The sequence below is a fragment of the Wyeomyia smithii genome, chromosome 2 (assembly GCF_029784165.1).
Source record: "Wyeomyia smithii strain HCP4-BCI-WySm-NY-G18 chromosome 2, ASM2978416v1, whole genome shotgun sequence".
NCBI lineage: Eukaryota > Metazoa > Arthropoda > Insecta > Diptera > Culicidae > Wyeomyia > Wyeomyia smithii.
Genome location: NC_073695.1, coordinates 13,027,154 through 13,052,281, shown reverse-complemented (window position 1 = coordinate 13,052,281; position 25,128 = coordinate 13,027,154). Strand labels below are relative to the sequence as shown.

The 25,128-nt window shown below is 42.3% G+C and overlaps 1 protein-coding gene across 4 annotated transcripts in view; it reads left to right on the top strand.

Moving 5' to 3' along the window:
• The window catches only part of LOC129725702 (rap guanine nucleotide exchange factor 4), a 523,900-nt gene that overhangs the window by 415,582 nt on the left and 83,190 nt on the right, over positions 1 to 25,128 (top strand). For all 4 annotated transcript variants that reach the window (XM_055681789.1, XM_055681788.1, XM_055681792.1 and 1 more), the window contains 2 exons: positions 23,463 to 23,552; positions 23,662 to 23,779. In XM_055681789.1, the coding sequence (XP_055537764.1) occupies positions 23,463 to 23,552; positions 23,662 to 23,779 (208 nt within the window). The remainder of the gene's footprint in view (positions 1 to 23,462; positions 23,553 to 23,661; positions 23,780 to 25,128) is intronic.

The following is a 25,128-nucleotide window of genomic DNA, read 5'->3' as shown; positions in this document are numbered from 1 at the left end:
AACAGGTGAAAAATTTAAATATAAATCATACGTAGAGTTAAATTTACAGTAGATTATTTTATCAAATGACAGAAGAGTTGTGTGCGAAGCCATGACCACAAGGTTGACGTAGAACCCCAGTAGGCTGTTTGTTTGACAGTGGACTGCCCATCGCGGTTCCAGTTCGTTGGTGAATGAGCTTTTCCCGGAAAACACAGAAACTTGCATGTATAGATACATGGTGTAACAGTATGTCAAAACGCATAGTCAGGCATGTTGAACAATCAGTTGACATGGATTTGTTCATAAATAATAATTAAATCATTAGTTGCAGAGGATAAAGCAAATAAGCTTTAATTTTCTTTTATCGGTAGCGCTCACCGGGACAAATCGATAGGGCCAGCCCATCTAGCTTAAAAAGATGACACCGTACCGGTGAAGAATAATTTAGGGTAGGGAACATATTCTAAGCAGCTTTAGGAACCGCCTGTGTATTCAGACGATATACTCGAAATGTGTTGGGTGAAATTCAAACAGTAGTATATCAATCTGTTCTCTATCGTTTTCTCTGTCAGAACTTGTTTTCAGATTGTTAAACTATGTTAGCAAACTTTAACAATCATCAATCAAAGTTACTAATCAAGGGACACTATTCCAATCACCCCGAACCTATTTTAATCAGTCTCCATTTGTTTTGCAGGCGTTTTTTTTTTTCAACATCCGAAGTGGCTCCTGAATGGCTGCAATATAGGTCGATTTGTTCCAATTGCAATTGTTCACAGATTTCTTTGTGATTAATGGTATTTTTTCTATTCATAAGACAGCTAGACAATCAAAGTTTTCGTTTCCATCAATAAAATTGTCGATATTGATCAAACTGCAGGAGTTTTAGGCCTGTTTTCTTCAACTGATTGAAATAGGCACTACTGCTTAAGCCGTTCCCTACCCTAGATATGAACAACGGGCATTACTGAAATCGGTAACAGAGATAGATGAATGAAAATACCCTAACTTCAAATATCTTTTTTTCCTCATATATCATTTATTTGACACGGCACAAATACAATTTAATATTTAACGGCGCCAATAATATCTGGTGACTTAAAATCTACAAGCAAATTTTTTATCCTCGCTGCCGACTACGAGCTGAAATTAAGTCTAACTTAAAACTAGCATGAATTTTTCAATCAGTGTTTTGTTGTTGAATGGTCGTCTGATGCTCTTCGAATGGCCGATGTCATGGGCTGGGACAGAGGTTTGTATTCTCGGGTCCTGGAGGTATTGTGCGGGGTCTAGTTGCTGGTTATGGTTCGTTGTTGTTGTTCGCTAGTGTTCAAGTGGCCATATGGTACGTGCCGCTGAGCCAAAATATCACTGAAGGCCTCGGGTTCTCAGGTCGTGGCGAATTCGTGAGGGGTGCAGTTGCTGATTCCAAAATCTGTGCTTAAGGTTCAAACGAGCTCTTGTCGTTTTGTTGGGTGTAGACGGAGGTGAACGGGACTAGACTGGGGCATGGATGGATTTTAGGAAAACGTATACAAGGGTCATGTAGGGTATGTCACGGCTCGCCAAGACATCACGAACAGGTACAGCTGGCCGTCTACCTCCGGCCTCAAGGGAAGCTACTAATTTAGACCTGGCGTCACGGTGGACAGGGCATGACCAAACAACGTGCTCTATGTCGTGATAACCTTCACCACAGGCACAGATACCGCTTTCTCCGAGCCCAACACGACGGAGATGCGCAGCAAATCTATAGTGATTGGACATAAGCCGAGACATCACGCAAATGAAATCCCGACCTACATCCAACCCCTTGAACCACGGGTTCCTCGATACCTTGGGTATAATGGAATGTAACCACCTTCCCAGTTCCCCTCTGGTCCAAGAATTTTGCCAACTGATGATCGTATTCTGACGTACAAATGCAAAAAATTCATTAAAAGCAATTGGTCTTTCATAAATTTCACCGTTTGTAGCGCCCACCTTAGCCAAAGAGTCCGCTTTCTCATTGCCCGGTATCGAGCAGTGAGAAGGGACCCACACTAAGGTAATCTGAGTAGATTTTTCGGATAAAGCACTCAGATGTTCCCGTATTTTCCCCAGGAAATACGGAGAGTGCTTAACATCTTTCATCGATCGGAGAGCCTCAATGGAACTGAGACTATCCGTAAAGATGAAATAATGGTCCGTGGGCATTTTTTCGATAACCCCTAGGGTGAACTGAGTTGCAGCTAATTCTGCGACGTAAACAGAAGCAGGATTATCGAGCTTATGGGAGACGGTTAAATTGTTATTGAAGATACCGAAGCCAGTGGACCCATCGAGAAGTGATCCGTCAGTGTAGAACATATTGTTGCAGTTGATGTTTCGATATTTATTGGAAAAAAATTTAGGGATCTGCTGCACGCGTAAATGATCCGGGATTCCACGAGTTTCTTCTATCATGGATGTATCGAAAAACACAGTAGAATCAGAAGTATTTGATAAGTCGACACGATTTGGAATATTCGAAGAAGGGTTAATATTTTGGGACATGTGATTGAAATAAAATGTCATAAAACGGGTTTGAGAATTAAGTTCGATTAACCTTTCAAAATTTTCAATCACGGGACGGTTCAAGACCTCACATTTGATTAGAATACGAGAAGACAGGCTCCAGAAGCGGTTTTTCAATGGTAGTACTCCAGCTAAGATCTCCAAACTCATCGTATGGGTCGATTGCATGCAACCCAAGGCGATACGCAAACAACGATATTGTATTCGCTCCAGTTTGATCAAATGTGTGTTTGCTGCGGAGCGGAAGCAGAAACACCCGTACTCAATGACAGACAATATCGTTGTTTGGTAAAGCCTTATAAGGTCTCCTGGATGGGCTCCCCACCATTGTCCGGTAATTGTACGAAGAAAATTCACTCTTTGTTGGCATTTTTTCATCAGATACCTCACGTGGCAACCCCAGGTGCCTTTAGAGTCGAACCAGATACCAAGATATTTGTGTACCAAAACCTGAGAAATCGTTTTACCCATTAATTGTGTTTGAAGCTGAGCAGGTTCATGCTTCCTAGAAAAAACTACTATCTCAGTCTTCTCCGGAGAGAATTCGATACCTAGCTGTAAAGCCCAAGCAGACAAATTGTCCAAGGTATCTTGCAATGGTCCTTGCAAATCGGCAGCTTTGGCTCCTGTAACAGAGATTACACTGTCGTCTGCAAGTTGTCTTATCGTGCATGAATTTGCCAGACATTCGTCGATGTCATTTACATAAAAATTGTAAAGAAGGGGGCTGGGGAAGACCCATGTAGCTAATTCGAAAAGTTGCCAAATCGCCATGCGTAAAATGCATATGCTTTTCGGACAACAAATTGTGCAAAAAATTGTTCAAAATTGGAGAAAATCCTTGTCGGTGAAGTTTACCCGAAAGAATGTCAATAGAAACGGAATCAAAAGCCCCCTCAATGTCCAAGAATGCTGACGCCATTTGTTCTTTGCGAGCATACGCCAGCTGAATATCTGTTGAAAGCAACGCAAGACAATCATTCGTCCCTTTGGCACGGCGGAAGCCAAACTGAGTACCTGATAGTAGACCATTTGATTCGACCCAATGGTCTAAACGACGGAGTATCATTTTTTCCATCAATTTCCGGATACAGGATAGCATTGCAATCGGCCTATAAGAGTTGTGATCAGAAGCTGGTTTCCCTGGTTTTTGGATGGCGATCACCTTCACTTGTCTCCAATCCTGCGGTACAATGTTTTGCTCCAGGAACTTATTGAACAAGTTCAACAAGCGCCTCTTGGCATTGCCGGGTAGATTCTTCAACAAGTTGAATTTGATTCTATCTAACCCAGGCGCGTTATTGTTACAAGACAGGAGGGCAACTGAAAATTCTGCCATCGTAAAAGGTGATTCTATCGCGTCGTGGCCCGGAGACTCATCGCGAACAATGTTTTGCTCAGGAACAGAGTCCGGACATATTTTCCTGGCAAAATCAAATATCCACCGACTTGAAGACTCCTCGCTTTCGTTGACCGTTACGCGATTCCGCATTCTTCGGGCTGTGTTCCGAAGAGTGCTCATCGATGTCTCCCTCGACGTCTCGTTCACGAACCGACGCCAATATCCGTGTTTCTTTGCTTTAGCCAAGCTTTTAAGCTTGGTATCAAGCTCCGAATACCGTGAATAGTCGCCAGGTATACCTCCCTTCTGGTAGGCCAAAAACGCGTCGGATCTTTGCGTGTAGACATCGGAGCACTCTTTGTCCCACCACGGAGTTGGAGGCCGCTCTTTGATCGTTACGCCGGGATATTTCTTCGTTTGGGCTTGCAACGCGGCGTCGACCGCTTTGAAATCATTTCCTCGTATAACTTCCAATCGACATTCCGTGTGAGGTCATACGGAATGTCAATTGGTCGCATGCGAGTTGACCCGTTATTAATTGAAATAAGAATAGGCAAATGGTCGCTACCGTGAGGATCGAGGATTACCTTCCATGTGCAATCCAACCGTAGCGACGTCGAACATAAGGATAGATCCAAAGCGCTTGGGCGCGCTGGAGGTTTCGGGATACGTGTCATTTCACCGTTGTTTAAAATAGTCATGTCGAAGTCATCGCAAAGGTTATAGATTAAAGAGGAGCGGTTATCATTAGAAGGGGAACCCCAAGCCACACCATGAGAGTTGAAGTCTCCCAAAATCAAACGTGGCGAGGGAAGAAGTTCTATTAAATCAAAGAGCAGCCGTTGCCCAATCTGTGCTCTGGGAGGAATATATATTGAGGCAATACAAAGCTCTTTACCTTGTATTGTCATTTGACATGCAACAACTTCGATGCCTGGAATCGAGGGGAGGTTAATAAGGGATAGAAAGAATAGAACTTTTTAATCCCTAGAAGTACTCCTCCATATGGGGTGTCTCGATCAAGGCGAATAATATTAAAATCATGGAAGTTGAGATCAATATTTGAAGTAAGCCAAGTTTCACAAAGGGAAAATGCATCGTATTTGTTTTTATTTATCAAAACTTTAAACGAATCCATTTTTGGTAAAATACTTCTACAATTCCACTGTAAGACAGAGATAGAATCCTTCAGATTAGCAGATGAATTAGGCATCGAAGGATACGATCGCTGCAAGGAGAGGCCATTGAGCAGTCAACTGCTTCAAAAATGTTGGGCAAAAGCTGTTGGGAGGAATGCTGTAAGAAAAACTTTTATTGGATCGGGTACATTGAAAGTTTCAAAAATCCAGTCCACAATGTCAGAAAATTTCACCAGTCCAGCATTTGATTTTTCAACTGGATGTGCAAAAGGAACAACTGGGGTTTTAGATGTTCCAGGAAGTGCTGGGAACTCCTTCTGGGACATTAAATTTGTAAGCCCAGGAGGAGTTTGCTTCGGTTTTTCCGCTGAACTTTTAGGTTTGTTTGTCTCATTCATTTCACTTTGGGAAATCTTTGGACCTTTTCGGGGAAGTTTAGGAGAGGAAATATTTTTCCTCTTTCTAGACTCCCCAAGATTGGCGTAAGATGTTCCCGCTGGTGAATCGTCAGAATCGGTTTCATCAGAGGACAACAGATCAAAAGGGTTCGAAGTAACGGGAGAAGTGGTAACGGTCTTCTTCAGCATGTCAGCGTAGGAACGCTTTGAACGCTCTTTGAGAGACCGTTTTATTTTATCCCTGCGCTGTATGTACACCGCACATGTCGAGTGCTCATGCAGATTTTCCCCGCAGTGAATACACTTTTCAGCGTTAACACTGCAAGAATCTTCCGCATGAGACTCCCCACACTTGCCACAACGTGCCTTATTGCAGCAGTAGGCGGCTGAATGGCCTAACTGTTTGCAATTCAGGCAGTTCATGACGCGGGGTACGTAGAGCCTCACAGGGAGACGAACCCGGTGAATCGAGATGTGGCTTGGTAGTGCAGATCCGGCAAACGTAACTCGAAACGAGTCTGACGGAGTGTAAACTTTTTTGTCACCGACGAGCGATACCGACCGCAATTGCTTGCAGTCGAGCACCTTCACATCGGGACATGTGCTGTTCTTGAAGCACCCTTTAGCACTTTTCAATATACACTCCACGGAAAGACTCGAATCGGTCACGACACCGTCGATCTCCACATCTCTAGCGGGTACATAGACACGGTATTCCCGTGTAAAGAGCTCGTAGCAAGCTATATCGTTGGCCTCTTTAAGGTCATTGACCACGACACGGAGCTTGTTCGGCCTGATTTTAGAAATTTCAGTCACAGCTTCATAGTGTGACGTCAGGTCTTTCGAAATCTGTAATATATTCAATGATTTCGATTTCGGCCCTGCTTTAGGCCTGAGGTAAACTGCCACTGGAAGCGTCGATCCTTCTGGATACAACCTGACACGTGAGGGAGCTGAAGAATTAACAGTAGAAGGAGGGGCAGGAGGGACAGGATCGGGGGAATTCGAGGATGGAGGTGCGGGAGGTGGGGGATCTACATCCATCGCGCTAATACTAGCGCGCCGATGGGACAGACAAAAAGCACGTACCTTCCTTTCCTTTTCTCCTTCGTGTTGGATAAACGTCCACAGGAGTACACTGCACTCACCACCAAATCGTTCGACAGCAGGCAGCTACAAAGCGACAAAGTTACACAAAGGCACTTGATCTTGAATGCGAAGCAGCAATCTAAATAAAAGACACCGGGCCCGGTCAAAGAATGCCAGCACTTGTGCACACGTTATGAATTTTATCGGAGCGAATTCGAAACACAACCGATGCTGATGCGTGTTCGGCACAGAAATCAAATATCTTGTGATTGTTTATTTTTATCCAAGCGAGTTTTAACAACCGAAAAATTTCTTGCAGTTGGTTTTCCCGATCTTTAAAGCCTTTTGTTTTTGAGAAATTTGTTCCGTATATGAATTTTCAAAACCTGCACAGATTTCCGAAGCCTCATTTTTTCCTCCAATAGCTTCAGTGCTGTTTTGAACACTCGCTTTTGATCCAGAGCTCGTTATATAGGTATCTGATTCAGCCCGATTTACGCACGGTATGCTGCGGCCGGCCGTTCTGATAGAGTCTCTAAAATTGCAATTTTAGTTATTGTTATCAGTTTAGTATTCATCTTATCTGTATTTTATTCTTAGCGAAAAGATCAGTCACGGTGGCACATTCGGGGCAAGACGATCATAACGGAACTCTTTCTTAGAAGGGAACGCAACTAGCAAATCAAGCGAAAACATTTGAACTAATGTTATTCGAAAATTTCCTAGCTGTCACTTAGCGACGTCTCGTCTCCATCCCTCCAGTGTAAAAAACTACCTTACCGCGCGCCTACCTTTTGATCAAACCGTTACACTATGTATCATGAGATAAACAACTTACTTACTTTACTTACTTTTATGGCGACAGATCATTAAGATCCTATGCCGAATCCAGAATACGTCTCCACAAAACTCGGTCTTGGGCTGCTACTCTCCAGTCTCCCCTTACACCCACTGCTCTGGCATCCTCGTCGACAGCACACATCCAGCGCGTGCGCAGTCTACCTCGAAGTGTTATCTCTCAACCTGCCAGAAGGGCAGGCTGTTAAAAGAAAGCCCCAAGTCCCTGGTCGTTCCTCTGGGGACTTCCGGGGTGGGTGCTCACGACCTCTTTTCCGCCTGCTCGACTATGAGACGCACGAAGGCACTCAGGGTCGGCTCCGGGTCTACTTTCAGATCAATGTAATTCAAAAAACCACAGCTTTACCTTAACCTCTTTATTACTATCCACTTGACCTAATACTATGACTCACGGTGCAATTTATCGCGGGTCGGCCGACCGTTCTGCTGCTGCTCGCGTTATGCTGCTACTCTGCTGGGAAATACTTCCCCGACCCGCCACAGCCTCAAACCAGAGCGCGTGTGACCTCAAAGGCGGGGATCGATCGCGGGGCGGTATTTTCTGCTGATCTGCCGATAGTTCAGTGTAGATAGCTCGGCTGACACTCGGTGAACTGGCGACGTCAATCCTAACTCGGAACGATTGCAGCGGCCTTCGCCAGGTAATATTTCGCTGCTGCAGGTTATTTATCCCGGCCCGTCACAGCCTCCAGTTCGAGCGCATGTGACCTCGAAGGCGGGGCGGCTTACTGTTGTTCTACACTCTCTCAGCTGTCGTTTTATGCAGGTGGCAGTGCCAATCCTCCGGTAGCATTCCACGTTATGCCCGTAAAATTAATGAGTCCTACCACGAGGTCAAATAAAAGGCTTTCTTAGTGTCATATAGATGTAGGTTAGGGCTAGAGATGCTAACTCGTCCAGGATAATAAATCGAGATTCGTCCTTAAAATCGCCTACCTGACTTTATTTCTATCATCAACTTTTTACCAATCGGTAGCTCCTTTTATGGTATATGCACCTTATTTTCGACACTTTATATTAATAAACCTTTTATTTTTTGGGTAAACTTTTCGGTTCAGCGTATCGATCTAAAGTGATCGTCGCTGCGGTTTCCCAGGAAGAACGGACCCGCTCTTTTTATTTATTTCCTGGCCTACTTAGCCACTGAACTGCAGTTCTTGCGTTCCCAATGAACGATTATTTCTGTGTGGAGACTTGTGGATCGCGTATTGCACCGCGAGCTCTTTTTAAATTAGCCGTTACATTTTTATTTTATACCTACTTGCTAATGATCCTAGGAGTTGATATTTCATTATTTTATCGGTCTATAAATTACACAACGTTTTTTTTTATAATAATGGTAGTGAAGTTTAACCCTAATTAATCTAAGGAGAATTGAATTTTATCGCACACCCAACCTATTTCTGCATACAATTCATCCCGAACGCTACTATACTGTTGTTCAGTGCATGAAACGCACTCTCCCTACATGGGTATTATAGGGTAAAGGTTCGAAACGGTAACAGAAGTCGTCGGCCTCTATCCGGTTCTCTACTAAATATTATCTTTGCCGGTCGCTCATCCGCCATCCGTGCTACATGGCCAATCCACTGTACCCTGCCGTGTTTCATCAGCTTGACAATATCAGCATGTTTGTATACTTCGTACAGCTCGTGATTCATGCGCCTGCGCCACACCCCGTTCTCTAGTTTACCTCCGAGTATTGATCGCAGGATTCTACGCTCGAAGACCCCAGGCGCTCGCCGATCGGCCTCCTTCCACGTCCACGATTCATGTCCGTAAAGTGCCACTGGGAGGATCAAAGTCCTATAGAGCGCAAATTTCGTACGGCTACGGGACCTAAGCTGGCTATGCAATCCGAAATAAGCCCTATTCGCCGCCGCAATCCGCCTCTTCACCTCACGGCTCACCTCGTTGTCACATGTCACGAGAGTACCAAGATAAACAAATTCGTCGACCACTTCGGAAGTATCCCCATCCATCTTCACCGCAGCATCAACACCCGTAGAACTACCATGCTCTCTGCCAGCTACCATGTACTTCGTTTTGGCAGTGTTTATGGTGAGTCCAATTCTCGCAGCTTCCCTTTTGAGAGCCGTAAAGGCCTCCTCAACTGCTCTACGGTTAACACCAATTATATCAATCTCGTCCGCAAAGCCCAGAGGCATGTGATGGTGCCGCTCCTCTGCACACCTGCCCTTCGTATTGCACCTTTCAAAGCTATGTTGAATAGCAAGTCCCAGAGCCCGTTACCCGTATTCTCCAACAAAGGCTTCCTGCAACGGCCTCAGTCGCTGGAACAGGATACGGGAGAGAATTTTGTAAGCGGAATTGAGGAGGGTTATGCCTCTATAATTAGTACAGTCGAGCCTATGTCCCTTCTTGTAGATAGGGCATATGAGTCCTTCCAACCAGTCCGTAGGTAGTTGTTCCTCAGACCATACCCTTAGAATAATCTGGTGAATTGCACTACACAGCCGCTCGCTCCCAACTTTGAAAAGTTCGGCCGGTAAGCCATCCTTCCCAGCGGCTTTGTGGTTTTTTAGCTCTTTGCAAGCATTCTTCACCTCGTCCAATGTTGGTGGGTCCACAGCTTGTCCGTCCTCCCCAAATTCTATCCTGTTCCCTTCGACGACTCTCCTATCTTCCTCACCGTTCGACGCGATCGTAGTGCTCACGTTTCTTACGGCGATTAAGCCTCTTTTCGGCAGCTCTTGATAAACAACACCGCTTCGATCGATCGTCGATACGAGTCAACTCCAGAGCGGAACCAACAAAGCAAATGATTTGCTGAACACTACTCAAAGCACTAAGAATCTTTTGTTTAGTGTGTTTGGTCAGAGTTAGGCAATTCAAGTGGGAAATTGTTTGGTGGTGTTTCACAAAAATAACCTTTGTGAACCGGAATGAATTGATCTTTGGTCACCCACAAATTACACTGTGCTACAGCGATTTAGAACTTTTGAAGTGACCTAGTGTAGGTTGTAGGTCTTGTTGAGTGTAACATTCGCCCATACTAGAAATTTTCCAAACACCCCCAAAATCTGAAGTTATGGTCAAAATACGGTTTTTTGGACCTCTGCGCATATAATATTTTTAACTCAGTAATTTATCAACCGATATTCAATATTTGAGCAGTTTTAGAAAGAAGACAAATAGAGCTTTCAAAATATATACAGGTTTGTTGTAATATCAATAAAACATGTTAAGTTATTTAAGTTTATATCTAACTTTTTTAACTTTTTCACGCAATTTTTCAATTTAATTTTAAATTTGACCTCTATTTTTGTAAGAAACTAGCCAAACTATAGATAAATTTAAGAATTTGAAAATAACATAAACCATCTCATTTATTTTTAAACTATTCATCACATATAGGTAAACTTTCTAGACATATTTATATATCTCAAACGCTCTATTTTTCGCCTTTTCGAAACAGCCAAAATTTGAAAAGTTGGTTGAAAAATAACCGAATTTAACATAAACCGATTTCCACAAAACTCCTTCATTTGATTTGGAATTGAATATACTTTCAAAATTATAGTGTTTTTGTGGTATGTTTCTTACAAAAAAAGAGGGTAAATTTAAAATTAAATTGAAAAATTGCGTGAAAAAGTCTAAAAAATTAGATATAAACCTAAATAACTTAACATGTTTTTTTGATATTAGAACAAACCTGTATATATTTTGAAAGCTCTATTTGTCTTCTTTCTAAAACTGCTTAAATATTGAAAATCGGTTGATAAACTACTGAGTTAAAAAATATTATATGCGCTGAAGTCCAAAAAACCGTATTTTGACCATAACTTCAGATTTTTAGGGGTGTTTGGAAAATTTCTAGTATGAGCGAATGTTACACTCAACAAGACCCACAACCTACACTAGGTCACTTCAGAAGTTCTTGAATTTTTTTTTTTCATTTGTAGCACAGTGTAATGTGGTGATACTAAAAAGATTTAAAATGACATCTGGGGTTGTCGGAATTTTCGACGCTATTTTGAAAACCAAAGCGACATCTAGAAAATAGCCAAAAATGACCAAATACTACGTCAAACATACGGTCTTAGCTTTGCACACAACTCTTCTGGTAATTTTTTTTCCTGCCGGATGGAAGCAGATACCAGAAGATATAGCGCACTTTTAGCTACGCAATAACAACTATTGCGTTACGCTGAAGCGTGTTGCATATTGCAGGTATACGGCTGGAGAACAACGGAATTTTGTTCGTGCTGACAGACATGAGGATGGGGTTCGAATTTAGCTTGTAGAGTTGAGTTTATAACAGACTTTGTTAAGGTGTCCCAGCGTTTTGGACGAAGTGGGTTGAATATTTATAAAATTTTGTGCAAATGAAGAGTTAAAGTGCTTACTTACTTTACTTTATTTTGTTAGCTAACGGACCGTTCACCGGGCTAGAGCCGAACGAATTAGAGATGCCCAGCTTCTTCTGTCTTGAGCAGCCGCTTTCCGAGGCCTACCACGGAGTCGACGGCCAGTCTTCCTGGTTCTCTGCTGAGGATAGTTTTGGCGGCTCACTCGTCAGGCATTCTGGTTACATGTCCAGCCCACTGAAGCCTGCCCCGCTGTATTACCTTCACTATATCAGCATGTTTGTATACCTGGTACAACTCGTGGAATCGCCAAGTATCAACCACAAAACTTTACGCTCCAAAACTCCGAGCACTCGTCGATCAGTTTCCTTCAGCATCCATGCTTCATATCCTAAAAGGGCCACCGGGAGTATCAGCGTCCTATACAGCGCTAGTTTTGCACCAAGATAAACGAATTCGTCAACCACTTCAAATCGTTCCCCATCTATTTCCACCTCAGCACCAACACTAAGGGGACTCCCACACTCTCTGTCAGCTACCATGTGTACTTCACCCTCAAGAGCGATGTTAAACAGTAGGTTGGAGAGCGCATCCCCCTGCTTCAGTCCATCCAACGTTATGAACGCGGCTGATGTCTCGCCAGCTATCCGCACGCACGATTTTGATCCCTCCAGTGTCATACGACTCAGCTTAATTAGTTTCGTAGAGAAACCGTGTTCCAGCATGATCTGCCACAGCTCGTTTTTTTGAAGTAGAATACTTCTCTCAGGAAGTTCGGCTACATAGGGATGTGAAATGAAAATCTAAAACCGAAAAAAGTGAAAAATATGTCCAATTTTGAATGCTAATAAATCGGTTAGTATTCGATGGATTTCCTTCGTTCTTGCAGCAATAGATTGGAAAATCTTCTAAGATTCTTCCTAACTGAAGATAATTGTAGTTTTATTATTCACACTATTGTACTATTGAAAATAGTCAAGCCTTGTTAAAACGAAAAATTCGACCTCTGATTGGTCGTTATATGATTGCTTCCCAAGCACGGTCGACAGGATTATATACCTTGCAATTGAAAACATGCTATTTGGCCTATATAAGAGCCTGTTTCAGCCGGAGCCGCTCATAATAGTTCTAGACAGCGACAACAGCAGTCGTCCTTCCTTAGCAGCAGCACTAGCTCTGTGGTTGGTCACCACGTCTCAGGAGCAGCGCGGTTTTTCTCAGCGTGTGTCGCCAGACAGCCATTATTCCCCCCGTGTTGGGGCAGCATGATGATTGCCATCAGGAAATCCAATTTCGGAAATCAAAATGCCTTTTTTAAGGCAAATAAACAAGTCATTGAAAGTTAATAATTTTTGTCAACGCAAGCAAGCATTCTGTGTTGCATCCTAGCAATTCAAATTTGTCGCACCCGTCTAATTTACTGAATGTGAAATAGCTTCCACAGTGCATGTTGTCCGTGTATCTGCTTTCCCCCAATTTGATTTTGAATCGCAACATGCTTTTTTCAAGGCAAATAAAAAAATAATTGAAGGTTAATAATTTTCTGGCATCAACACAAGCATGCGGGATGCAATCAAATTCTGTTGTAGTTGTCTAATTTTCACTTTATTTAGTAAACTCCCCACTGTAGGGGCAGCGCAAAGGCTGCGATCAGCATAACCGACATTGAATAATTAACTGCCCTGTTAGTACGCATTCACAAAAGCAGTTAGTTCGACTATGCAGAGCTAATATGAAGTCGATTCAATCAATCAGCATAAACAGAATTTCGTCGTCTCTCAGCTGCCAAGTTGCAACATGATGCAACACGCAACAGCGAGCAAACGAAATTGCTTGATGTTACAATCCGCAATAAGATACGGGCTAAAACCGTTGCGTGTGTGAGAGCACCATCGGTGTTTATTCGCTGGATACACTATCTACTGTCTACTGAACGCAATAATCTGCTTACATGCGACACGGGGACGGGAATATTTTCTTCAACCAAGCTGCACAACACGACACAAAACATGTTATTTTGTTGCTTCAATGAGAGTGCTACCGGTCCGGCTCGACAGAATGTCCACAAGAAATCATTGTTGTGCATCCGTGCTACGAAACTGAGGAAAAACTTTAGAAACTGAAAAAAGAGGTGGAGCTTATCAAATGATCGCTCTGAGCCAGAATGAAGTCACACATATTTTTCAAGTTATATCATTCCACCACGTACGTAAAATAATTTATTCCTATTTTCATCCCTATATAAGAGCCTGTTTTAGTCGAAGCCGTTCATAATAGTTCTGAACAGCGACGACAGCAGTCCTCCCTTAGCAGCAGCGGGAGCTGTGCAGTGGGTACCATCGATAGCGGATAGCGGCCACAACTGTGGCATGGCTACGGATAGCGTTGCAGTTGCTCAGCAGTTGGGCCAGCGTATAGCGGCCACAACTGTGGCATGGCTATGCATAGCGTAGCTGTTGCAGCGGGTATATCAGCATCGATAGTAGCAGGGTCAGCTGATGCAACGACACTCCCTTCACTAAAATGCTGTTTCAGTGTGGTAGCGGAAAGCATCAGCAGCAGGCTTGCATGAAGTGAATACATCAGCCAGCAACTTTCTCTAAGGCCTCCGCCATAGTAGACGCGAAAAGCGGCGCGAACCGATTCGCTCGGCCGTAGGGTGATGTACAGCTCTACTGATGGCTGTACATTAACCTACAGCTGAGCGAATCGGTTCGCGTCGCTTTTCGCGTCTATTATGGCCGAGGCCTAATGGGAAAGTTGTATCAGTTTGTTCAGAAGAATATTATTGTCGGTAATATTACAGGGATGCGATTGCGTAAATCCGATTTTGAATTGAACAATTGTTCTTTTGAGAACAAATAACACACTTATTTGAAGAGTTAATAGCTTTTGGTACCAATAGCAGTATAGTGACAGCCTCAGCGGTAGATGCAGATGCAGCCGGTACTTCCCTGAGGCCGATGTAAAGGTAATTGGGAGCAGCACGGCGAAACAGTTCGGGTTATGCTTAGACGCGCGTCATTTTTCGTTGTTATTCCCCACATGAAACGACGCGCTTTCGTATGATAGCGGTGGTATTAGCGGTAGATGCATTTGCCAACACTTCCTCCAGTAAAGCCGTGTCTAGTTTTCAATGTGAAAACACCTTCTCATTGTGTTGACCGTGCGCCTTAGTCCTCACTATGAAGGTAACACAGAGATGTAAGATAAACACTACATCTTATGATAAATTGAACAATTGTCCTTAAAAGGACAACAAATGCATTAATGAAGATTTGATTTTGAATTAGAATACTTCTCTCAGGAAGTTCGGCTACATTGGGATGTGAAATGAAAATCTAAAACTGAAAAAAGTGAGAAAAATTTCAAATGCTAATAAATCGGTAAGTTTTCGATGGATTTCCTTCGTTTTTGCAGCAATAGATTAGAAAATCTTCTAAGATTGCTACCAAATGCATGAAATTGCAATTTTATCATTCGAACTATTGTACTGTTAAAAATTCTTAGGCCTTGTCAAAACTCAAAATTCGACCTCTGATTGGTCGTTATACCGCGCTTTCCCAAGCACGGTCGGCAGAGTTATGGACCTAGTAAATTGGGAATGCATCATTTGGCCTATATAAGAGCTTCATCAGATAATAAACAAACATTTCATCGGATATTAAATTGAACAACTGAAATTTGGAGAACACAAATGATTATTTGAAGAGTTAATATTTTCTCGTTTTGCGCTATAATCCAAAGTTAATAATCTTCATCTACATGCATACTCTGACTATTATTACGTGTTTGCGTCGCTTAGTGTTTGGCTACGGTCATGCAGAACGCAAATAACGGCGCGATGCGATTCGGCAAGACGAAATCTGTTGAAATGTATAGCTCTACTTCGCCTTAAAAAGAGCTGTACATTTCATTACGGTAAGGCGAATCGCATCGCGCCGGCATTCGCGTTCTGCATAACCGTAGCCTTTGTTCCGTTCCCGTTTAATGATGTCGTATTAAATGTGCATATTACAATTCGGCAGCACTTCAACTTCTCATTTGCACAAAATTTAAAAATATTCAATGAACTTCATTCAAAATGTCAGACAAAAAGAAATTACAATACTACCAATGAACGGTCAACGTTTATTTACTAGAAAAAATGACTTGCGTGTCAGTCATTAGCCGGGTTATCTTTCTTGTAAAAGTATTCTACTTCAACCTTGCGGTCGTGGCTTTGCATACAACCTTCTTGTGATTTTTTTTTTTTTCACTGAGTCGTATGCCGCCCTGAAGTCCACAAACAGATGGTGTGTCGGTTAGTTGTACTCCCGGAACTTATCGAGGATCTGTCGCAGGGTGAAGATTTGATCCGTCGTGAAACGCCCCTGTCGAAAACCAGCCGTTAACGGTCTCAATCTGAAGAACAGGATGCGGGAGAGCACTTTATATGCGGAGTTGAGCAACGTTATTCCTCGATAGTTGCCACAATCCAATCGATGGCCCTTCTTATAGATAGGGCATATGAGCCCTGGCGAGCACCTGCTCCTCGTACTCGTGCTTTTTCCGACGGTGGGATCTAGCTCTTGCCCCCCCCCCCCCCACCCCCCGTACCTCTCTCTGTTCTGACGCGTAGCCGCAGTAAACATGCAGCTCCTGGCACGGTTCTTCTCATCTGTCGCTATCTGGCGCTCGGCATCAACCAGCCATTACGCTGTCTTCCAGGCGTCGTACCTACCACCTCTCTCGCAGTCATTTCGATGGCACCATGGATACTGCTGCACAGCCTATTTATGTCTTCCACTTCTTCCTCCTGCTGTTCTGCGATCCGTTGATCCAGCTCTCTGGCGTATTCTGCTGCCACGCCATCAGCTTTCAACCGCTGAATGTTGAAACGCGCCGTCCTCTCTGTGCGAGATTTCGGCACGTTCGACAACCGTGCGCGGATCTTACAAACGACGAGATAATGGTAAGAGGGGCAATTCTCACTGAAACCAAGCCCCTAGTGACACGAGGTCTTTGAAAATTGATTTTTTTATTTTAGTTCGATTAAACGCAGTAAAAAATTAATAACTGCACATAAATTTGTTCCATTTGGTGAACCCCTTGTTCGCCAAGGGGTGAACAAATTTTTAGAAAAGTGAAAATCGAATATTTTTATCGAGCTATATTTCAAATATTTGTCCCAAAACCCTCTACAAACAGCATTTCATTATACAAAAAACATCTAGGGCTTTCATGTGGAGTATTCAAAAGTTTGACCGCCATCTTGGATTCGCCGCCATTTTGAATTTTATCATTAAAACGCGTTTTTGAACAGGTTGGCAACCACCGATTTAAATTCTGAGACAATTATTGGAAAGCTGGGAAAAAATCCTACAAGATACATTAGAAAAATCAGGTGTGTCGCGAAAGAAACATGGCCGTCGAGCCAATTTTCTATACCGAGTTCTAACATTTCCAACGCGCGTCGCGCGATCGATATAGCAGCAAGCGCTGTTTGCCACGCAGCGCACACTAAACGCACATCGTTTAGTATAGAGTTCTTCAGGTGCGTTTGTATAAGTGCGATGTATTCGATTTTTCTTTGTTAGCTGTAAGAATTTTTTGTCACCTGTGAGAACTGTCATCTAAAAGAGAGAAAAAAAAACTGCCGAGTTTGATTCACACTCTCACAAATTTCAATATACAGTGTAAAGCGGGCCGTGTCGTAGTGCTAGTGTGTTTTCGCTTGGAGAACTCTATACGCGAAGTACATGTTTTGAATAGGTCTTTATAAACAACTTATTTGGATAGGGTAGAACTGCCATAGATGAACTACTTTCTGTAGTGGACAAGATACTTCGCCAGACAAATGGTGACCATTCACCCATTTGTAATTTACTACTTGAAACATGGGAGGTTAGAGCATAAAAGTTTAATCATAATAACACCTGTTCTCGACCACAACTATGTGCTTGTTCACTTTTGCTTCAATGAATTGTTTAGTTACATGAAGAGAAATCTGCCACACGTATCAAAAACGCATATTTTCTCTGACGGTGATGAAAGTCAAAACAAAAATAAGTATAATTTTACAAACATTACGTTTATGAAAGATGATTTCCAAATGGACATGGAGTGGAATTTTCACGCAAGCTCGCACGGGAAATGCCCATGTGATGGAGTTGGTGGAACCATCAAGCGAGCTGCCTGTAAATATAGCTTATCTTCCGACAGAGACAGGTTGATTACAGATGCGGTATCGTTCTACGAATGGGCTGTGGAAAACCAAAGCAAAACAATGGCATTCGCTTACGTCGAGCAAGCGGATTACGAAGCGGCTCAAACTAAACTTCAACATCGGATGGAAAATGTATTGTGCCGTGTCAAATAAATGTTGTGTGAACAAAAATAAATCGGATGGAAAATGTCAAAACTATCAAAGGAACGCAGAATAATCACTATATTTTACCTCAAGAACAGTATGATTTGTTTGCTAAACAATATTCCAATAGTTCTGAGAGTGAAGTCAAAAACCTCAAATGCAAAGCTTAAGACGTTGATAAATGTATTGGTAACAATTGAGTATTTTCTTCGTGTTTTCATTATTTCACTTGTATCTTGTCCACTACAGAAAGTAGTCCATCTATGGCAGTTCTACCCTATCCAAATAAGTTGTTTATAAGGACCTATTCAAAACATGTACTTCGCGCATACTAAACGATGTGCGTTCAGTGTGCGCTGCGTGGCAAACAGCGCTTGCTGCTATATCGATCGCGCGTCGCGCGTTGGAGATCGCGACACACCTGATTTTTCTAATGTATCTTGTAGGATTTTTTCTCAGCTTTCCAATGGTTGTCTCAGAATTAAAATCGGTGGTTGCAAACCTGTTCAAAAACGCGTTTTAATGATAAAATTCAAAATGGCGGCGAATCCAAGATGGCGGTCAAACTTTTGAATACTCCACATGAAAGCCCTAGATGTTTTCTGTATAATAAAATGCTGTTTGTAGAGGGTTTTGGGACAAATATTTGAAATATAGCTCGATAAAAATATTCGATTTTCACTTTTCTAAAAATTTGTTCACCCCTTGGCGAACAAGGGGTCCACCAAATGGAACAAATTTATGTGCAGTTATTAATTTTTTACTGCGTTCAATCGAACTAAAATAAAAAAATCAACTTTCAAAGACCTCGTGTCACTAGTGGCCTGGTTTCAGCGAGAATTGCCCAGAGTCAATGTTTGGTCCCCGAAATCAGTAACATCCGAAAAGTGCCGACCGTCAATCAGTACGTGATCGATCTGGGAGCAGGCTTCTCCATTTAGATGCCCCAACGTGTGTTTCCGAATATTCAAACGTGGAAAATAGGAGCTACATATGGCCATTCCTCTGGCCGCGGTAAAGTTCATCAGCCTGAGGCCGTTTTCATTGGTTGACAAGCCTTTCAACGACCGGACGCAAAAATTTCCTCCAAACCTGCGCGTATGCGTCTCCGATGACGACTTTTACGTCCTGTTTTGGGCACTCGTCATAGATTCGCTCAAGCTTGTCATAGAACTCATCTTTGACTTCATCGGATTTGTCGTTTGTCGGTGCGTAAGTGTTTTTTTTTTTTTATTCTCGCTTATTTTCCGTCGGTCTAGTTCCGCCACTGTTGTGGCCAATCACCGACGCCCAGGGAGGTGACTCCACACCCAGGACCCTAACTCACGACCCGTTTATTAACGGATCGGCGCCAACGGCTTTACTTCCTCATGCGATGGAAGGCGTGATCCCAGAGATTTTTCGCCTCAGAAAATCTCCCGGTGTCGGCTAGGATTGAATCTAGACCAGTTGGGTTGGTTGTGAGTGGATCACGCCACCTCACAACCATCGACACCTATGTCGGCGGTGGGATTCGAACCCAGGCGTCGAGCGTGGTTGGCGGAGACGTTACCAACCACACTAGGCCCCCGCTCGGTGCGTAGGTGTTGACTGAACTATAGTTGAAGAGTTTGCCCTTAATCCTCAACACGCATATACGGTCATCTACGGGCCTCCACCGGGTGACGCCCCGTTCCGCTGCTTTGCCGTCACTGTAGAAGATGTGGTACTTGAAAAAAGTGCGTGCAATAGGGTCTACTGCACGGGATTCTCTTTCTCCGGAATTTGGCTAGGAACCTCCCGGTTGGAATTAGGCTCCGGGTCTGACGCTGTTGTACGCCGCCCCTAACATGGAGACACAGTCGCGTACGACCCCCTTCCCAGTCAGCATACGTTTCCACCATAGTTTCCACCGGGAGTTGGTTACTCGGTCTCCGCTAAGGTTACTCGTATCCCGGCCGGCACCTCGTGGTGGTTGGGTTAGGAGTTGCTGGACAGAGAGGAATGTCCACATTAGGGTCTCAGGTTACGCGTGTTCAACCATTTGCCAACCTATTTCCATTATTTCTTATAAATTTGGTTTCCATTATGAGAGTAAAAATAATACTAAAACAAAAATGTTTCGATCACTTATATATTACACTTGTCGTCAAACTTGTTATTCTTCTCAAGAATGAGAGAGTGAATATTCAACGTTCACTTCTCGCTCAGCATGAATTTTGCGTGTACCTTTTTTTGCACCACACGTTCGAATTTTGCTTTGTGCTGTGTTCCTGCCGCACGCAGAAAAATTTAAACACTTGCTGCTCACACCACAACTGAATAAACGAGAGCGATGCGCAGTGCTGAGATAAATTCGATAGCATTCGAAGAGCAAACTCACGTAACGGGCGGCTGGATATATTTTTCGGTAGTTTCGAGATACAAAGCAAACAACGCAATCTACTTTCCTACCTGGATGCTCTCCTAGTCCCTTCGTTTGAAATATGCTTAAGAGACACACAGTAAAAACGCTGCAGAAAGCTTTGTTGTGTAGTTATTGTGCGTAATGTCTTTTCGTGTGAGAAAAATCACACCAGTTTATTATCTCTGGAGTGATATTTCAAATTTCACCGCAGTTGTTTTTTTTTTTTGCAAGTGCCTCAAATGATTCACTGCTCTCTTCAAGCAAATTCGTCACTTTGATGTTAGGCCTGCATTTGATTGAGAACATAAGCTTAAGTAAATCCTCTATCAAACAAATCATGAGTCATTACATTTAGACGCTGCCGCAATTTTTGTGTATTGCTCGAATTGTAGCATTTGAAGGCAATAAGTTTCCTTTTTTTCGATCTCTTTTAGATTCGTAGATCCGATTTCAGTATAAGGTGAATTTTGTGCAACACGGTTTGTTTCGTGTTCAAAAAAGGAAAGCTGTTTCCCAATTTCACTAGCTGTATCGCCAATTTGGGTTCAAACCACACCACTACCCCCTATAAACGGTCCTTTTGAGGGCCATTAACACCATTGTAATAGTAAGGAAGATTGTGTGCAAAGCCACAAAAGCTAGGTTGACGTCGAACTACACAAAACTGTTACTTGCATTGTTGCATTCGAGAGTGATCGCGAGTGATAAGTTCGAAGGAAAATTCTCTTATGGCGTAGAACTACGTCTTACTTTAGAAATGTGGCCTGCAGTGAAAAGTGTAACGAAAACTACTACCACTGAACGGATTCCATACGCCAATGTCTCAATTCGAAGGTTAAGGTGGTTTTTAACTTAGAGTATAATAGTTGACACATCTTTTAAACAGTAAATCAAAGGAAAGTTAAACTGAAAATCAATCATTATTTGTTCAGTTTCGCAGCATTCAACCAGTAGCCAGCTCGCTTTTATAACTGAGCACAGTAGGGTAACAGGGGTATTTTTCAACATAAATACTTACTCTATTATACCATTTTTAAGAGCTAAGTGTCTATTTTAACATACATCGTTCAACAATGCAATATATTGAAAAATATCCTAGAAATATCAAAATTTCTACGAAGTATTAAAAACATATTTTGGTCCACCACATTTTTATTTTGGCCCACCTCTATATTTAGAGCCGTGTATGGAAAGATTTCGGACTAATAATATTTAAGATCATCATAGGTATTTTTAGAGTAGAAATAGCAGGTTTGAGTAGGACATCTTTCTGTGATTTTTTGTAAATTATAGACATCTAAAAATGAAAAGATTGGGTTTGAATGCGGTTTGACAGGCTCTCTCAGCAAACTGCATATCGTTGAATGTGATAAATTAAGGAGTAATTACCTGTAAATTGTCTCAAGCTGCTTCTTGTTAAGCGAGCAACGGCCGAATGGCTGTTAAAACTTGGCACGAATGACTGTTAAAACTTGGCATGGCCAAAATATGTTCGCTTTAGAAAAAGACAAACATATGTCGACCATGCCTTAAACTACTATTTTAACTTTTTCCAACTTGTTAGAGTATACAAACTGTTTCTATGATATCTTATTGATGTTACTACAACAACGAATTGTTTCAAAAACATACATATTTGTTACAATTGCTTCCGGACGTTGACTTGTATATTACCACTTCCTCTTGACTTTAGGTTGACTCAGCCATGACTGAGAATATGTATGAACTAATTCCAAAATAATGCTACCTAGAGTCAGTTTTTTGCCGAAAGTTATAGTGTAGTATGCTTCTTAGGTGTGTTATTTCAATGATGCATGCATAGTTTTCTTATATTCATTGAATTTTTCAGATAAAATGCGTAAAATGTTAACGGGTGGGCTAAAATATGCATGTGGGCCAAAATACACCCGTTACCCTATTATATAATATAAAATTGTACGTGCTATAAGCCGTTTAGAATGAATACATTGCAACTTTACTAAACAGACACCTCATAACCTTTGCTACCATCCCCTCTTCTCTGGAACGGTAAACCATCTTCATCATGCAACTCAATTTGCATAACCCCAACGCGAAATAAGCACCCGAAACGTAATCAGGCAACAAAACACACTCTCACGGTTCGCAGTACAGCAGCAATTCCTCCCAGCTGAAGAGCAGCGAAAAATCTCATTTCCCCACTGGTGCAGTCATTTTCACGCGTCCTGCTTCCTCTGGGGGGCACCAATCTCAGCCGTGGCCGCGGAAATTATCCTATCGTCCGGGTTGCGCTTCTATTCCCAGCAACGAACGAACGAACGAACGAACGGTGGATCATAGCCGTCATCTCTTACCGAGAGAAGTTGAAAGTTAAAATTCTACTGGGAAATTAAACACTCTGCTATGTTATCTTGAAGTGATCGTGCCGTCCAGGCTATACCACATGACACCAGGCCGGCTTCCTTTGACGAATCTGTCCCCTGGTTCCGCTATGATAATGATGTTGACGATTATTCGAGACAACGCACCCGATTCTTGGAATGCTATTTGACTTTTCACTTCTACGTAATCTGGGCGAGGACCAATATGAATGTCATAAAAAGAAATCATTCTAGCGAAGATTTAGTCCGTAGTGTAGGAGAAATTGCAATGGCAGATCCGGTGGCATCGTCTCTTGTGATGCCGAACTCGTGATACTGTGTTATACGTCAGAGCGGTACGTAAATTGAATTTTTACTATCATAGCACCTGTAGTGGGCGTCGTTGGCCTAGACTTGCTGGTCTGGGTTCGAATTCCAGCACCGAGGGAAGTCAGTCTAAGAGACTGTCAGTTTGTAGTGTGTTGATTTTATCATGGAACTTAATAATAATGTAAGTCCTTGCGATAGATTCAATAGAATGAAATGGAGTAAAAAAGTCTGATCGGATTGAGAAAAAACATGGAGTAAAAACACAAATCTGCTGGGGACCAAAAATTTTCGCCGGTTTCCTGTTCGAATGCACTATTTATAGCATGCTTTTCCACTGCTCCTGTTTCACCTATTTCGCAGGAAATCGCCCCAGATGTCGAGTCAGAAGGTTTACTGCAGGAGGAAGCCAGTATCATACATCACGTGCTGACACAATTATCCCGATACCAGGTAGGGAATAAATCGTACTTAATGGAAGAGACTAACCGACACGAAGCAACAGCACATTCCTAACGAAGCACATTTTTTCTCAATTTTTTTTTTTGTTTACAATTCACAGGAAGATCGACAGATGAATGCCAGCCAAAAGTGGAAACTACCACCCAACGGACAACCCATTTGCCTATTCAGTGGAAACACACACAACACAAAGACTGTTATACGACCGGATGACGACAGTAAGTTGCTTGCTTGTTCAGTTATTCAAACGCTTTCCAAGTAAGAGTTTATTTTTACACTGCCTGACTGGTTCGTAATGCGTTGTCTGTCGTTAGTGGGAATAGTCTGCACTAGTTTTTTAATGAACGAGAAGGATTGCAGTGAATGCAAGAAATATTTACGCTTTCTTTACTTTGTTTGACCAACTTTCGCGTATTTCTTGTTGGGTGTGTACTTCAGTTGATCAAAAATTCTCTTTGACTTTCATATTTTTGCTAATAATGAAAATGTCAATTTCAAGAGAATGTTATTTGATACCACATGGAATTGCAAATATTGAACAAAGTTATCAGTTTCCTCCGCGGGCAAACTGGTTTTCGCTATGTTATTTTTCCAGCATAAAAAAGAACTGCAATGCGCAAAAAAAATGAATTCAAATTCACCCGAGTAGTGGATCTCACAAAAACTACCAGCATCAAAATCAGAACCCAATTCTGGCTTCCCCAGAGATCAAACAATAAAATGGCACCAGCCAGCACAGCAAACAAATCTCCTTTTTTTGGCTTTCCTACGTGATACCGAAAAAGTGGAGTCACAAATTCGGGGGCAAATATTTGCAGTCAGAACTTTTTTGCTTCCGCTAGTGAATCCAGAAACAGTAAATCGGGGTAATGTTTTAAAATGATTACGCTTGAAAGAGAGTCAAGTGCCATTATTTTAGTCTGTGAATTGGAAAAGTGTTTACCTACCTTCCATTGTTAAATCGGTGGAGACGCTAGGTTAACCATTCGACAGCGTTCTAGGGAACGAGTTTAGGGGGAAATTCAGATCAAAAGCTCGATAGTAATATTCTAGCGAAAAACTTTTTTCTACAAAATTGTGCAATATGGTGGAGCGCACATTTACCTCTAATCATAAATAAAGGTGACCCAAATTTTCAATGAAATCGAGCTTTTATCCTTTCTATCTTTGTAGATAGAGTTAAACGATGTTCTACGCAAATTTGTGGAAAAAAGTTGTTTCCTATCTTGCAAACTAACCGATTTAGACCTATTTTACTAAATCACAGGAAGTAAAACACAGGTTCGGAGGAAAGGTTAGAATCTTTCATTTTTTCCAGCTTGAGCTTCAGGACCCCGCACCTGTTGTGTTCTTTTTGTGGTTTAGTAACATAGCTCTAAATCGGTTATTTTGAAAGATAAAAAAACGTTTTTCTACTGGGTTGCGTGAATTTGACAAAGCTACAACATTGTAGAACATCATTTGACTCTATCTGCAGTAATAAGAAAGTTAGATACTGTATTCCATCGAAAATTTGGGTCACCCTAATTTGTGATTGCATTGAAATGTGCGCTTTATTATATTGCAC